We start from the raw sequence: 16,060 nt of genomic DNA, 5'->3' as shown, positions 1-16,060 counted from the left end.
CCAGCTATTCAGGAGGCTAAGGCATGAGAATTGCTTGAACCCAGGAGGTGGAGGGTAGTTGCAGTGAGTTGAGATCATCGTGCCACTGCACTCCAGACTAGGTGACAGTCAGACTCTTTCTCCACATCTCCCGCCCCCAAAAAAAGATATTTCATGCTGAGACCCAGACCCTGGCCACATCTATATCCAGCCCAATCATCCATTCATTCAATCAGCTATTATTAAAGGCTAACCACAGGCCACACATTGAATTAGGCACCGGACTTGTGGCAAAACAGACATAATCCCTCCCTCTGTGGAATTATAAATTAATGGGAATAAAGGCAAAATGAACTCAGTAAATATATACATACAAACGATAAGTGCTGTGGAAAGACACCACGAGAGAGCCCACACTCAGCATGCCTCCTTTTTCTTATCATTCACTCTTACGCAGTCTGTAGAGACTTGCTTTCCCCAGCTGCATGCCCCAGGGAGGGCAGGTATCCAAGCAGCAGTCCTCAAAGTTACAATTACGTTATGGAGTGTTCTGAGCCAGGCTGGGGGCCAAACTGTTACCTGCACAGCTTCTTACAATCCTTACAGTCAGTCTTGAGGGCAGGTGACTTTCTGCTATTAATCCCTACTCTATACATGAGGAAACAGAATCAAAGTGCAGGAAGTTTGTCCAAATGGTGGTGAAAAAAGAATTTGAATCCAGACCTGGCTGATGACACAGTCTATGCTCTTAACTACAATGTAACAGTCTAAATGTTATTTGGGATTCTCTTTTCTTCCTTGGCCCCATATGGTTCTCTTCCTTGGATGATGCCCAATAAGTATTTGTTTAATAAAAATACGCTGAGTAGACATTAGGCCAGCTTCCTGGTGGGTTCCCTGCAGTTGTCTATCCTGTCTCATTCGAACGAGAATCACTGTCCTCCCAGAGTACAGCTCTGTTGCTGATATTCTGCTTGGACCACATCAATGTGCTGATGGTCTGCATGGACAGGTGGGGACAGGTGCAGAGAATATAACTCAGTCAATCTTCAGACCCTCAGCTGAGGCCGCAAAGGGCAGCATTCTGCATCAGGGGAGTCTCATGAAAGGGTAAAGCTGGGGTTGCATAGAACACATCCCAGGTCAAACTCCTCTGACATGCCTCTCCTAGACTATGATGCATGCTGTAGTACCATTAATCATCTCCAGAAAAGCACTCTGGAAAGGAGCTACTTAGGGAGAGGAGCAAGAAAGAGAACATGCAACAAGCATGGTGGAAGTAAAGCAGGAAGTCGACTTGGTAATCCTTCTTCCCTATTCCCACAAAACATCAGAGAAAGGAGCATGGTCAAGTAGACACTCTAAAAGGTCATACATACATGCACGATTACAGCAGGAAACAGTACTGGACCTGCAGCCAGGACACCTGGCACCAGGCCCTCTCTGTATCACTATGAGCAAGTCATTTTCATGTTCTGGGCTCCTGTTTCCTCACATATAAATTGAGGAGTTCGTACAGATGAGCTTGAGGGTCCCTTTACCTTTAACAGTTGATGACCCAGAGGCAAAAACCAGGAGGAGGGCATACACAGCAAATCCCGAGTGAGAAGATATGATCTTCGTACCTACATCAACAAGGGATGAGGACGGACGTGCTACGGCAGGCTCCGAGGTGGAATCTGCGTAGAATAAAAGACGGCTTCTGACCTCCAGCCTTGTTGGGGACGCACACACAGGATTTACAGCTGGATCAACCTGGGTTCTAATCTAACCTCTGTCAGTTTCTGGCCACTATTCTCTCAGGACCTCAGGACCTCATCTGTAAAAAGGGGACAAAGTTTTATCTACCTTGTGGTGTAATAACCACTACAAGACAGAGCCTATCACCATTCAGTCCAAGTGGTCTACATGAGGGAGATGGATGTGGAGAGGCACCATGGGGAGGGTGGCAGGATGGTGGTTATCAGGATGGGTTTTTTAATTCCTTAAAAAAGGCAACTACAAATTGTCCAACGCATTTGGGGAGGAATATAAATATTTAAATCCATGGTGCGGGGGAGGTTTCAAATAAGAACAAGAGACATAGGACATTATCTGAGCTCCTTGGGAACAGACTAGCATAGAGGACCCAGGGATTGGTGTAAAAGAAAGGGTTCCTCAAGGTCAAGGATGACAGATTAACCTAGCGGAGCAGTCTAGAGGCTGCCTCTCACCGGCAGGAGTCACAGGCACTAGGCAGGGATGGCTGTCGGCAAATGCATCTTCATGGCTGTTTTTAAAACAGAATGAGTTTGGGCCTAATTTTTTTCAGCTCCTGAGTCCTTCCTATCACACGCTCTGCAGTAAGAGACCCCTCCCCTTCTCTAAGTGGGTGAGGTGAAGGAACTCTGGCTCTGGAAGGTATCTGGGGGTGCCAGTGCAGTCTGTAGGAGCCAGGGTCCTGTTTCCCATCTATATGCAAATAAGCTGCTCCAGCCCTAGACCTGCCTAAAGGAGTGGACATTAAAAATGTAAATGGGGATTGTCATTCATTGAGGAAAATGGGTCCCTTGCTAAATTTGGCATCCACTGAGGAATCTCAGCAAAAATGAACTCACCGCCTTGTTTGTGAGGGAGGCCTAATCCTTACTTTGCCCAAGAGGATTATTGGGTCTTAGAAAGAAGCACATGCACTTTTTTTAAGCTCGTGCCAACTGCATTTGTGTCCATAATATCCACGATTCGTTCTGCTTTTTAGAGTATATAATAGACATTCCATGCTGTTTAAATGCCTCCGAATATCAAACCCAAATGTTTCCAACCTTTGCTATCACCCAAAGGGGCACTCGGTGCCTAAGCTTTTCCCAGCTGTTGCTTTATATTCTCTGGGTGCACAATTTAGATGGACATCAAGGTACCAAACTACAGCCCATTTGTGGAAAAGTAATGGCTTACAGCTTACGGCAGACCTTTTCAGGGTGTTTGCGACCATAGTTCCATGGGCTGATTTTCTACATATCCCCTGCATTTTTCCTTTCTCTTCGTTACCACAGGGTAGTGTCGCAAAGGCTCGAATTCTTTTCTTCCTCTTCCTGTATGTTCCTACTCACCCCCAGCACTTTCCTGTGCTCGCCAGGGGAATGCGGGACCCACTGACATATACTGCAAAGCAGGACTGATAAAATTTATGTCCTCAGTTGAGCATGACATTCTCGAAACATTTCCAAACATTACAGTTGGCACCTGTGCTGGCTGTACAACATGCAAAGTATTTTTACATAACAAATTCAGTGTTCACAGCAACCCTATGAAGTGCTGTCCTCATTTCACAGAAAAAGAAACTGAGGCAAAAGTAACTTAAAGATCACAAAGGCAGTGGTAAAGCTTGGACCCAACCTATTACAAGGCTCCCGAGTGTGCCCTTAACTGCCTTCTCCCACAATCGCATCACTTAAGGGTTTAGGTAGATACCTATAGGGCTGCAAGATCTATGAAAACAGATTTGCCTTGTTCCAGGAAAAGCTTAACAATTCTTCCAGTATTGAATTCCTCAGGAGTGATGATTTTTGGTGCTTTCTACTAGGAACTACCTTCCCTCACCCTCACCACCAGGGCTGCTTAATTTCCACCCGTAATTCCAAGTCATGCCTCAACTCTGGGGCCCACCAGACTCTAAATGAGAAGAAATTTAAGAAGCCTCCAAATAGTATATATCAGGAAATAGCTTCAAGACAAATTCTCAGGGGAGGGTATGAAGCCTGTAATCCCAGTGATTTGGGAGGCCAAGGTGGGAGGATCACTTGAGGCCAGGAATTTGAGACCAGCCTGGGCAACACAAGGAGACCTCATCTCTTTAAAAAAAAATTTTTTTTTTTTTGGAGACAGAATCTGACTCTGTCACCCAGGCTGGGGTACAGTGGTGTGATCTCGCCTCATTGCAACCTCCGTCTCCCTGGTCAAGTGATTCTCCTGCCTCAGCCTCCTGAGTAGCTGGGATTACAGGTACCCACTGCCCCACCCAGCTAACTTTTTTATTTTTGGTAGAGACAGGGTTTCACCAGGTTGGTCAGGCTGGTCTCAAACTCCTGACCTTGTTATCCACCCGTCTCAGCCTCCCAAAGTGCTGGGATTACAGGCATGAGCCACCATGCCTGGCCCAAAAAACATTTTTTAAATGGCTGGGTGCGGTGGCATGTGCCTATAGTCCTAGCTACTCAGGAAGCTGAGGTTGGAGGATAGTTTGAGCCCAGCAGTTTTTTTTGGTTTTTTTTTTTGTTTTTTTTTGTTTTTTTGAGACAGAGTTTCACTCTTGTTACCCAGGCTGGAGTGCAATGGCGTGATCTCAGCTCACTGCAACCTCCGCCTCCTGGGTTCAGGCAATTCTCCTGCCTCAGCCTCCTGAGTAGCTGGGATTACAGGCACGTGCCACCATGCCCAGCTAATTTTTTGTATTTTTAGTAGAGACGGGGTTTCACCATGTTGACCAGGATGGTCTCGATCTCTCGACCTCGTGATCCACCCGCCTTGGCCTCCCAAAGTGCTGGGATTACAAGCTTGAGCCACCGTGCCCGGCCGAGCCCAGCAGTTTGAGGCTGCAGTGAGATATGACTGCACCACTACACCCGACTTGGGCAACAGAACCAGACCCTGTCTCTTATAAAAACAACAGTAACAACAACAACGAAAACCTCTCAGCTAGTTTTGTTCTCACCTTGAGCCTCAAATCCCTATGCTATCTCCCAGTTCCCAGAGCCTGCTTGGTCTTCTAGGCTGAATGCGAAAACACACCTTTGATGCCAATTCTTTCCAGACTGGAGCCTGCCCTTGTAATGGTGACTGACTCAAGAATAGATGGTAGTGGGAACAGAATCCGAGCAGAAAGCAGGTAGGGAAGTGAGTGATCATTTTTATCTGCCCAGGCAGAGCAGCCCCTTCCCCCTCACCGGGCATTCACACATGGAACGGTGACCTCAGGGAGGAGTTTGGCAGATCAGGGACAGCCAGTTCAGGGCGGCCTATAGCAGGACATGTCCTGTGAGCGGTCCACCATCCCTTATGTCCCCTCTCATGTCCCCTCCCACTGCAACCCTGATATGTCAAGCCTGGGAAAGGTACAGAATCCATGACAAATAGAAGTTACTGGACTGTGACCCCATTTCACGAATCCAGCTGCAGATCAATGGCCTCCGCCCCAGCCAGACCTGGCTCAGTAGGGGAGGCAGCCTCCTCTCACTATCACATTCCAGCTGCCAGTAGTGAGGAGGTAACCATGGGAACCGACACAAAGGGCTTAATGTTAGAAGGAAGGAGGCTGGAGGCGATGGTGAAGAGGCTGAGAGGGACTTCAAGTGACAGTCCTGCAATTCTCCTAACTTCAACCATGTGCATCTATTGTGAGTCAAACTAAAAGAATGAAGTGGAGCTTTTGCACAGCAAAGCAGCCTGGCACAAGGCCTCGAGAGTGTCAGGGACAACCAGAGAGCTAAGATCCTTTGTAGGTTCTTCTTCTAGATTTCTTTTCTCCCCATCAGAAAGCAGAGTCCTAATAATTTCATTTACCAGTCAATTTTGGCCCAAGATAATACCGCTCATTTGGATGGACAGGATTGATACACAGTGGTAATCCTTCATATACAGGGCTGCAAGCAACACTTTGCATAGGGGATTCTTTCTGTACTATCTAGTTTCAGTCCAGTGTCTCCAAAGGTCTCTACATGCTGAGTGGCTTCTTCAATGGGTCTGGAAATAGACCAGACCACTTGAGTGGCTGAGGAATGGTCCTGAGATTCTGCCTGTCTAGCTAATCCCACACTGCAGTGGAGAGGCTCTGATGCCAGGACCAATAATCCAGAGTATTTTGCATAACATTCAGGACTTTGGGAGGGAAATTAAGTGAAAAGTCTCATATAGGAATAGGTCATAGGATCCATATTTATTTAACTACATTTCCCCCTGGAAATTATTTTAATTTTAGTTTATTTTAATAAACTGGCCAAGGTGACTTCGTCTTCATTAAATCAGTAGGGTTTTCAACCTGCCGCTTGGAACTTATTTTTATTTAAAGTTTTAGCTCAAGGTTCTCCAGAATCCGGGAGCTGAGAAAATACCAATGGAAACATGAAATATCCAGGATCAATGGCAGACTTTTCATCTTACTGTAATAGTGCTCTGAGAGCACGTTTCTTATCTTGTTATTTTTTTTGGAGACCACAAAACTACTGCATCTATGTCAATCCCTACATAGATGGCACAAAGCATAGGTCGAATTCTACTAGGCAGCCATGATTCTCCATGTGTTTGTTCACTTCCTAATTGGAGTCGCTGGGGGTAAGAAGTGAAGGACAATGTCAGGAGTGGGCCACCTGATAGGTGGACTTTTGAGGGGCTGGTAAGAGACAATGACATGTTCATTAGGGCATCTCCAACAAGCATCCCACAAACCCCCAAAGGTGATAGACCCATTAACCATTTAAGAACATATTCAAAGAGTCAACCATCCCCCACCACCACTATTAATCTGCATGCAGCCATAAGCGGGGCACTAGTTCCACTTATCGGTATAAAACAATTTTCTCTAAAAGGGAAAGGTAGTTGACATCTATTATGGACCTCATCCATTAACTGACAGGATGGTACTGGGTACTAACCATGGCACCTCCATGCCCTCAACAAGGTATTTAATCTGTGTTTTTGGTTTCCTCACCTTTAAAAAGGGATAGTAACAGTGCTTGTCTCATAGGAGTGTGAGGAAGATAAAATCAGCCAACACAAAAAGTATTAGACAGTGCTTGACTCCTAGTAAGTATCCAACAAATGTTAGGAATTAACACCTACCAGATGCCAGCCTAGTTATGTTTACATGTATTCTGTCACTTAATCCTTATGACAGCCTTAGCCTAATAAATATTAATAACTCTCTTAGGTATCATTATCGCCATTTTGCAGATGAGGAAACAGCGGCTTAAAGGACTCTCCAAATTACTAGTATAGCAGAGCTCAGATTCAAATGTAGGTCATTCCACTTGCACAGTCTCTGACCTTTCTACTGTACTCAACTGCCTTTATATAGACCATTTTGTTTTTGCTGTTTTTAGTAAAGAATAACAAGGGAAGCTTTAGCAAGAAACGCCAATGTTTAAGAAAATAACATCAATTTACAGGATTTTAAACCTCCACTGTAAGCAGGAGGCTTTTAAAACAAACACGACCACCACCATCACACACACACACACACACACACACACACACACACACAGGAACAGACTAGCCCGACACAGACCTCTCTGCTCTGAGAAAAATTCCAAGAGAAATGTGTACACATTCACAACTTGCAGCTGGAGTGTCTATGAACCCTTGAGTGTACAATGTCTTATTATCCATCATTGAATTCCCAGAGGCTAATGCGTTCTCAGTAAATGTTTGACAAATGTTTACTGAATGAATTATATCAACCCAGCAAACAAAATGCCTCACTTGGAGTTGGCAATACATATAACATCTTTCCCAAATGTTGAACTTAAATCATTGAATCTTAATAAACTATTATCAATTTACCACTCTGTCCAAAGCATTTTGCTGAAAATTTAAGTTATATAATTTGTCCCTTTTTAAAAAAACCATGAATTAATTTTGATAAAGTGATCGAGTTTCTTTTCAACCTACTGTTTTTTTTTTGTTTGTTTTGTTTTGTTTTTTTTTTGAGACAGAGGTTTGCTCTTGCCCCCCAGGCTGAAGTGCAGTGGTTCGATCTTGGCTCACTGCAACCTCCACCTCCCAAGTTCAAGCAATTCTCCAGCCTCAGCCTCCTGTGTAGCTGGAATTACAGGCATGCACCACCATGCCCAGCTAATTCTTTGCACTTTTAGTAGAGAAGGGGTTTCATCATTGTTAGACTGATCTTGAACTCCAGAACTCAGGTGATCCACCCATCTTGGCCTCCCAAAGTGCAGGGATTACAGACGTGAGCCACCGCACCTGGCCTCAACCTACATCTTTGGGAAGATAATATACTATGTTAACCTTTCACCTGGATTCCCAGAAGACGTTGTGAGCTTCACCTGGGAGCTCAGCTTCAGCAATTATCATTAAATCAGTCCTCAGGAAAAAGAAAAAAAAAGTTTGCCTAGTGGGTATTTCCTCTCTTTGGAGTTTACTTCTGCTGGCAAAACCAAACCCCAATAGTATTCTGATCATGTACAGAAGAACTTCACATTTAAAATCCCCACAACCTTAAAAAAGGACTCATCAAAATGAAGATATGCATAGTAATAATGGTAAGGATTCCAGTTAATATGTTATAAGATCCTTGATAATCTTAAATGATACGGCTTTTACCAAAGTGTAAATACATTTTCATCAACTCCAAAATTACATATTATATTTATCACAGTGCATAGGAATAGTAGCTGACGTTTACTCTGTTCTTACTAAGCTAAGTAACTTTAGTCATTAACTCAATTTTTGCAACAATCCTATGAAGATGTTCTATTACTGTCCAATGTCCTGCAGCTCAGAGGCATTTATTTAATAACTTGTCCAAGGTAATATATGCCTAGAGGCAGATGTGGGATGTGTACTCTTGTCTAACTCTAGAACCTAAATTTTTCTTCTAATTCAGGGAATGCTTTGCATACAATAAAATGCACAGGTCTTCGGTGTTCAGTTAGATGGGGGTGGATAATTGTGTATACCTATGCAACCACCAAGAGAAACAAATTATAAAACATTTCCATCATTCCAGAAAATCCCTTATCTCTTTCTAGTCAATCCTTACCCTCTGGCAACCACTGACTTCTGTCATAGATTAGTTCTGCCTGTTCTAGCACTTCATGAATAAAATTGCTTATTCCTATTTTGTATCTGGCTTCTTTCAGTTAACATGATGCTGTTGAGACTCATCCAGGTTTTTGTATCAAGAGCTCATTCCTGTTGATTGCTGAGTAGTATTGCATTGTATGAAAAGTGCCACTGTTTCTTTACCCATTTTCCTGTTGATAGATGTAGGGTTGTTTCCAGGTATTGGTAATAAGGTTGCTATGAACATTCTGTACAAGTCATCTGTGGACATTTGTTTTCACCTATCTTGGGTAAATACCTAGGCGTGGAAATGCTGGGTCATAGGCTGGTGTATGTTTAACTTTACAACAAAATTAATTTCTTAATCCCTGCACCCTACACCTTCCGAATGGCACTAGCTTATTAACATGTTTTATTTTGCCTCTTAGGAGTTCCCTGAGGGCAGGGAACTCATCGCCAGTTCCTGGGATGCCTCCCACACAGTAAATGATTGCTGAGTAAATGAATGACCATTGTTGATGCCCCTATTCCTTGTTTAGGTGTTACAACAGCATAAGAAAACTAGTTTTTCACATGCATGAAGAAATTCCGCAAGCTGAAAGCTGTGAAATGGAGGCACTGCTCATTCAGGCAAGGTGAAGACTGCTCGGCCACGAGGCTCTATCTCCCAATCTTCTTTCTGACATGACCTTCCCTAGAAAGTGAACCCCTCTCAGTGATCCTGCAGGAGAAACAGCTCCTGTTCAAGTGATACTACGGAAGGGGAGGAAGGTGTCAAGGCAATTGAGGTCACACAGTGGTTAGAATTACAGGATACTTCTGTCAAACAGGAGGGCAGAGGAAGCAGCAACCCATGAAATCCTGACCTTCTTGAAGTCACCAGCAAAACCTCAGCACTGCTGGAGTCCAGAGAAACATCCTCGAACAGAACTTACAAGAATACTTGGTTTTGGCCAAAGGACTATATGGGTTCTACATGAAAAGAGAAAGCAAGAATAAACATTGAACAGACAGTAGAATGTTGATGTTTTAAAAATGTAACCAGATTTAACACATAAGACAGGATTCTAAAAATAACACTAGGTTAAAAGTGGAGAAAGCTCAGACACACTCCTCACACATACCCTGCTCACCTTTGAGGCAAAACTTTTAATTCCCATGAATCAGTTCACTTACTTTAAAATCATAGAATTTATACTGTGATTCACCTATACTTTCCTAGAAAACAACTAAATCATTGTTGATTTTTACCTATAATAGAAAAGGATTGGTAAGTCCTAAGAATAATTTAACATACCTGTTACCAAAGGACGACTTTTGTTTCACATAAATCAAAACAGGGCTTCACATCCTACTGGGCTCAGGTACTTTTGGCAATCTTAATTTGCTTTGGTCCCAGGTCAAAATTGAGGAATTCTAAACAAATTTTGGAATTCCTCAATTTTGAAGTTCAGACTGGTGACCTCGTCTTCCTTTATCCAGACAGTACTGCACTGAAGCCATCCTAGGCAGATGGATGTTTATCCTATTCTTAAAATCTCCAGGGAAGTGAATTCTCTACAACATCCCTTGGTAACCTTCTCCAGGGTTTTATCAAATGTATGGTGAAGAAGTTCTGATGTAGAAGCCAATAAACATATTAACCATATGAGCCAAGCTCCAAGCACTGCAAAGGGGAATGTGTTTGGGCACTTCGTCTTAATGGCAGAGAGATGTATTTACAAAATAGGTTGTACAAACAGAAACCATTTGCCAGGAGCAGATGTGGGAAGTTGATTCAAGAGAAACTGCCACAATAAATTCTGTTCCAACTCATGAGCAATGTGAATAAGTTATTGTTGGTTATAACTTTTTTTTAAAGTAAGTTTATTTCCTTGTCAACTCCCAGCTTTAGTTACTAAACCAGAATTGTGAGCAATGGAGAGAAAAAAAAAAAAAGTCCATAGCTGCAAAGTTTTCAAATGACTAGGATTCTGTGAAAACTAAGTCTTAGCAAACAAAACATATATGCTGTTATAACCGTTTATTTCTTTCTCTGTATATTACACCTTTCCTGCAACGATTGCATAATATTTTAAAAAACAGAAAAAAAAGATAACCATCACAATAAATTTAAAATGTAAACCAACTTCTGGTGGAAAGATCTAGCCATATATCTAACTAAGGTGCTTTTAACTGGAAATGGACATTTAACTAGGCTTTAAAACCACTAATTAAAAACAGAAAATGCACGGAACTCTCTCTAGAAGACTCTGTGCTAGGACCTCCTGTTGCACGCCCCCCCTCCCTACCCCCCCTTATCACAGCAATCTCTCCATGGAGACGATCCGCTTGCAGGCACCCATTTGCTCCCAGTACAGAAGCTCCCGTGCACACAGTGCGCCACAACAACGTTACGATTTAAAGGGAGAGGAGAGAAAGGTAATGCCAAAATATACCCGAGAGGAAAAGAAATATATCCCATCCCCACAACGTGCTCCAGGTGTTGAAATTTTGTAACCACTCCCCTGCCTCAGCAAGTTTTATCCCTCTGGAAATTCGGCATAATTTCATTTTCATGATTTAAGTGTTGCTGCACAACAGAGAACACACTATTTAACTGTCTTAAGAGCCGGAGCCAGTGGCGGTTGGGGATAGGCGTGCCCCTCAACGCACTTTAGGAGCCTTTCCTACAGAAACAAATCCAGTAAAATTAAGAAAGGCAAAGCGTTCTCAACTCAGCAGGGGCCCTGGTGTGAAGCAATTTATCAAAATTAAAATATTTCACAGATCATTTCTTCCGAAAAGTTTTCATGCTGTCAATAACCAACAATTCTTTTCCTCTTGGAGTGGCAGCTACTTACTCTCTAATAAAAAGCCGAGGCCTAGGAGCGTCAGGAGACCCGCGGAGCACGCCTCCTGCCCCCATGAGCCCGGGTGCCGGCCGCGAAAGCCAGCCCTGGGGGAGCTACCCTCGAGACAGGGCTTTCCAGAGTCGCCGCAAAGCCCGAAATAGACGCGCTCGGGAAAGCAGCCGGCCGGCCCCCGCCCCCTCTCCGTGCCCCGCCGCCCCCCGCACTCACCATCGCCGCTCGCCTCGCGGCCGCCGCCCCCGCACTGCACGGGGCTCCAGGCCGACGCCAAGTTCAAACTTCGCCGCCGCTCCGAGGAGGCGGCGCGGGGCATCGCCGGCGGGGCCCAACGCGCTCAACAATGGGCAGCCGGGCCGCGCCCCGCGCCACCGCGCCCCGGCTACGGCGGCACGGCGGGCCGGGGGCGCGCGGCTGGAGGACGCCGGTCCCGCGCCGGGCGCCGAAGGTGCGGGGCGTTCGCCCGCCTCGCCTGGCCTCCCGCCCGGGCCCGCGCAGTCCACCCAGCGCCCGCCGCACCCGAGGGGCCGCGCCGGCTCGGCGCTCGCTCGCCACCAGGTAATCCCACAGGAAGCCTCCGGGATTGGCCCGGGCGCTCAGGACCGGATTTGCATTTCAATGGCAAAGAAGGCTCCCTAAGGTTTGAAAGCGGATTCTGGGTGGAAGCGTCGCGCTGCACTCGCCCCTCCGCGGTCCTCGGGTCCTCGCGGTACTGAGGGGACCGAGCACACACTCTCAGTCCCTCTGCTCATTCAATCAGGAAGGTGTCTTAATTACCCTCCCCCATTGTGAAACGCAGAGGAATCCGAAAGCAACATATCAACTTTAAGAAGCCCGCGCTCGCTTTTCAGAGGCTATACAGTTAGTAATTGATCAAATGAAGCATGAATGAAGCAAGGTAAAAAGTTCACAGCTTAAAAAAAAAAAAAAAAAAAAAAAAAAAAGCTCGCATTACAAGGAAAATAACCATCCTTTTTCTCAGCTTCCCGTCTTAGTGTAAGTCACAGCAGAGATGCAGGTGGTGGCGAGTGCCGCTGAAGGCTCCCTTCCTGCCTGGGCTGTTTTTGTTTCCATGAGCGTCGTCTCTGATTAGACCAGAGACGTGATTATTTCGGTCGTCATGACTGTAATTTCGGGAGATTATTCAGCTTTGCAAACTTTGGGATTTTAGAAAATATATCCATTTGCATTTATTTTGCATTGATGATACGGGCATCCAATTAATATTCTAAAGGAAGGGATGGTGCTAGTTTAAGTTTCATGTTTCTTCAAAGGTTCTTCCAGCCTCTTTCAACGGAGGTAGGATTTTTTTTTCCCCCTCAGTCATCTCTTAATTGCTCTCATGGCTCATCTCCAGGGATGAAAGTAACAGTAAGGCTTGAAATTGGCTTTATTCTAATTCAAGCAGAAACCTTGTTGTTAAATGTCCAGGTTCTGTATTTAAGGTAATAAATATGCATATAGACACAGAGAAGACCTCGGTAGGTAGGCAATAGAAACCTCCCTTACCGAACAGCTGATACAACATTTGCCTTTACTTGGCTGTGCTCTTATATCCTAGCAGAATGCAGGAGCATTAGCAGCCACGGCAACCACTGAATAAACCTCTTTACTGAAATCTTCATGGACAGGCTCCTCCTTCCCCCATAAAGTATTATCCTCCCTAAAATTGTATTTTGTTTTACCTATGGGTATCACAAGCAGTTACCAACACATACACACCTGTCACTCAGTCATGGGGAAACCACAAACATTGTTACCAGGCATTGGAAGCAAAGAGGTTAATACGGTTTGTTCTATGTCCTGATGTCCTGTGGGAATCCTGTTTGGGGGAAAGGTAGGTGATGTTCAGAACTTAATCTTTGAAGACGTGGTCAGCGCTTGCAGTTTGTAACACACATTGCTTCTGCTACTGGTGTGGGGTGGAATAAGAAGTATTAGCTGGAGAACACAGCCGGGAGCTCTGTGGGCAGAATAGATAAGGCCTCCTCTCCTGCTGCTGCTTTATCTTGTTTTCTTTTCTTTTTCTTTTTTTTTTTTTTTTTTTTTTGAGACCGAGTTTCACTCTTGTTACCCAGGCTGGAGTGCAATGGCTCGATATCGGATCACCACAACCTCCACCTCCTGGTTCAGGCAATTCTCCTGCCTCAGCCTCCTGAGTAGCTGGGATTACAGGCACACACCACCATGCCCAGCTAATTTTTTGTATTTTTAGTAGAGATGGGGTTTCACTATGTTGACCAGGATGGTCTCGATCTCTTGACCTCGTGATCCACCCGCCTCGGCCTCCCAAAGTGCTGGGATTACAGGCTTATCTTGTTTCCTAAGTGCTCTGGGTCAGGTGAAATCTCTTAAGGGAAGAACAGATCCCTCAACTTCTGTGTGAAACATCACTTTAAATTGGTGATTAAAACCACGATTTGGGCCCAAATCTCACCTCCCACATAGCATGAATGTTATACCAGTGAAATTCATCACTATGACCAGAGGTCCCTGGGCTTCCTTTGTAACATAGATTCTGGAAAAACACGTTTAACTTGTATCTGCAATGTAAAGGCATCATCAGATATTTTTAGACGGAAGCAAGCAACTTGTCTCATGGGATCAAAAGTAAGACACGAAGAAATTTCAGCAACGATACAAAATTATGCTAATGTCTCTCTGTGTGAGCTAGGGGTTAGTTTCCTCACCTGCTGCCTCAGTTCTCCTTTGGCAAAGTGGTCTGTCCCTTCCTTCACAAGACAAAGGAATGACCTAAAATTGTTACACATATCAAGTGTGTGTGTGTGTGTGTGTGTGTGTGTGTATGTGTGTGTGTAAACTCCCAGCCACTGTTAAAGAGAGAGAACTCTGTAAAATCACACTGCCCTTTTGAGACTGCTTTCAGAAATGATGCATCACCTTAGAATCCGAAGCATTTTACTTTTGTTTACGTCAAATATATTAATGAAGAAATAAAGTTTAACAATGCTAAAATATTTTGTGAGAAAGTTACACATAAGAAAAAAGTGCACAGCTTGTCTTAGAAAGGGTTCCAGTCTAGAACTTATAATTTGTACATTTTTTTCTTTTGTTTAAAAGTGATTTTGTGTTAAACATTTTAATGGACAAATGATTCACCTGCCATTAACATTTACCCTTTTGACAAGGCGTGTTTAAATAGGCTATCGTTTTCTGCTCCCTTTCCTTCCCCAAAGCCACCTGTGGTGCTGGAGTGGGTTGTGGGAAGGAAAGACCAGAGAGACTGGAATAAACCCCCAACATGGTAGAGCAGCACAGCACCCACCTGTACAGAGATACACCAGGCCGAGGCATGCAAGCTTCCCCAGGTGATCGTGAGTCAAAAACGGAGTTGGTGACAGAACCCACAACACTGGCAGTCAGAACAGCACTGTGTGCATTTATGCCAAGTCAGTTTCCCCCCTTCTCTCTTAAACATTTCAACCTACAAATCCAAATGTCAGTGTGAGATAAATGTAATGACCTGTAAAATATATTTAAAACCACATCAAATTAGAGTATGCTAACTGAGCATCTATTATAATTCAGAAGGGTCTCAGTCATATTACATACGTACAGATACTTAGAAGTTTGTTTTTTCACCACAGTTGATTAGTTAGGTGAGAATGAGTATCTTTTTCAGATAAAAAGCTCTAGAAATTTACGATTATTGTCATACAGCTCTAAATTCAGATCAAAAGCTCTAGAAATTTAGGATTACTGTCATACAGCTTCTAGATTCAGTACTTATTCTTTGAATATTTCATCTTAAGTCTAATACATTTTCAATTTCAGTCTAATACATTGAATTAATTGCATATTTTTAAAGACTACATCTAGAAATCATTATTTGGGTTCTAAATTTATTTACAAGTTTAGCTTCTTTTATATATTATGACAATTTGGTTTTGTAACATATGTTATACTTTAAAATATTAAACTAAATTTCACTTAGAAATAGTTTATGAGGCTGGGCTCATGCCTATAATCCCAGCACTTTGGGAGGCTGAATTGGGAGGATCGCTAGAGACCAGCCTGGGCAACATAGGGAGACGCCATCTCTACAAAAATAAAAAATAAAAAAATTAGCCAGGCATGATGGCATGCACCTGTGGTCCTAGCTGTTAATAATAGGGAAGCTGAGGCAGGAGGATTATTTGCGCCTAGGAGTTCGAAGCTACAGTGAGCTAGGACCGTGTCACTGCACTCCAGTGTGAACTAATCCTGCCTCTAAAAAAGAAAACTCTGTAATTACTTTCTTCTATACTTTTATTTTATTTTGAGATGGAGTCTCGCTCTGTCTCCCAGGCTGGAGTGCGGTGGTGCAATCTTACCTCACTGCAACCTCTGCCTCCCTGGTTCAAGTGATTCTCCTGCCTTAGCCTCCTGGGTAGCTAGGATTACAGGCATGCACCACCACACCCAGCTAATTTTGTATTTTTAGTAGAGACAGGGTT

The 16,060-nt window shown here is 44.0% G+C and overlaps 1 protein-coding gene across 6 annotated transcripts in view; it reads right to left on the bottom strand.

The window, feature by feature from the left end:
- SHROOM3 (shroom family member 3) overlaps positions 1-16,060 on the bottom strand; it is a 379,671-nt gene that overhangs the window by 77,539 nt on the left and 286,072 nt on the right. The window contains exon 1 of one of the 6 annotated variants that reach the window (XM_039468442.2): positions 11,817-13,512. The exons of 4 other annotated variants lie outside the window; for them this stretch is intronic. Coding sequence is in view for 1 of the 2 variants with exons in the window: in XM_074396301.1 (XP_074252402.1) it covers positions 11,598-11,662 (65 nt within the window). In the remaining variant the exon portion in view is untranslated. Of the gene's footprint in view, positions 1-11,597; positions 11,734-11,816; positions 13,513-16,060 lie in introns of those variants that run through there. One more of the 6 variants, XM_074396301.1, reaches the window with a different exon arrangement.

This window comes from Saimiri boliviensis, chromosome 3 (genome assembly GCF_048565385.1).
Source record: "Saimiri boliviensis isolate mSaiBol1 chromosome 3, mSaiBol1.pri, whole genome shotgun sequence".
NCBI classification, from domain to species: domain Eukaryota; kingdom Metazoa; phylum Chordata; class Mammalia; order Primates; family Cebidae; genus Saimiri; species Saimiri boliviensis.
The sequence above is the reverse complement of the archived record's forward strand: the minus strand, read 5'-3'. Positions and strand labels throughout refer to the sequence as shown.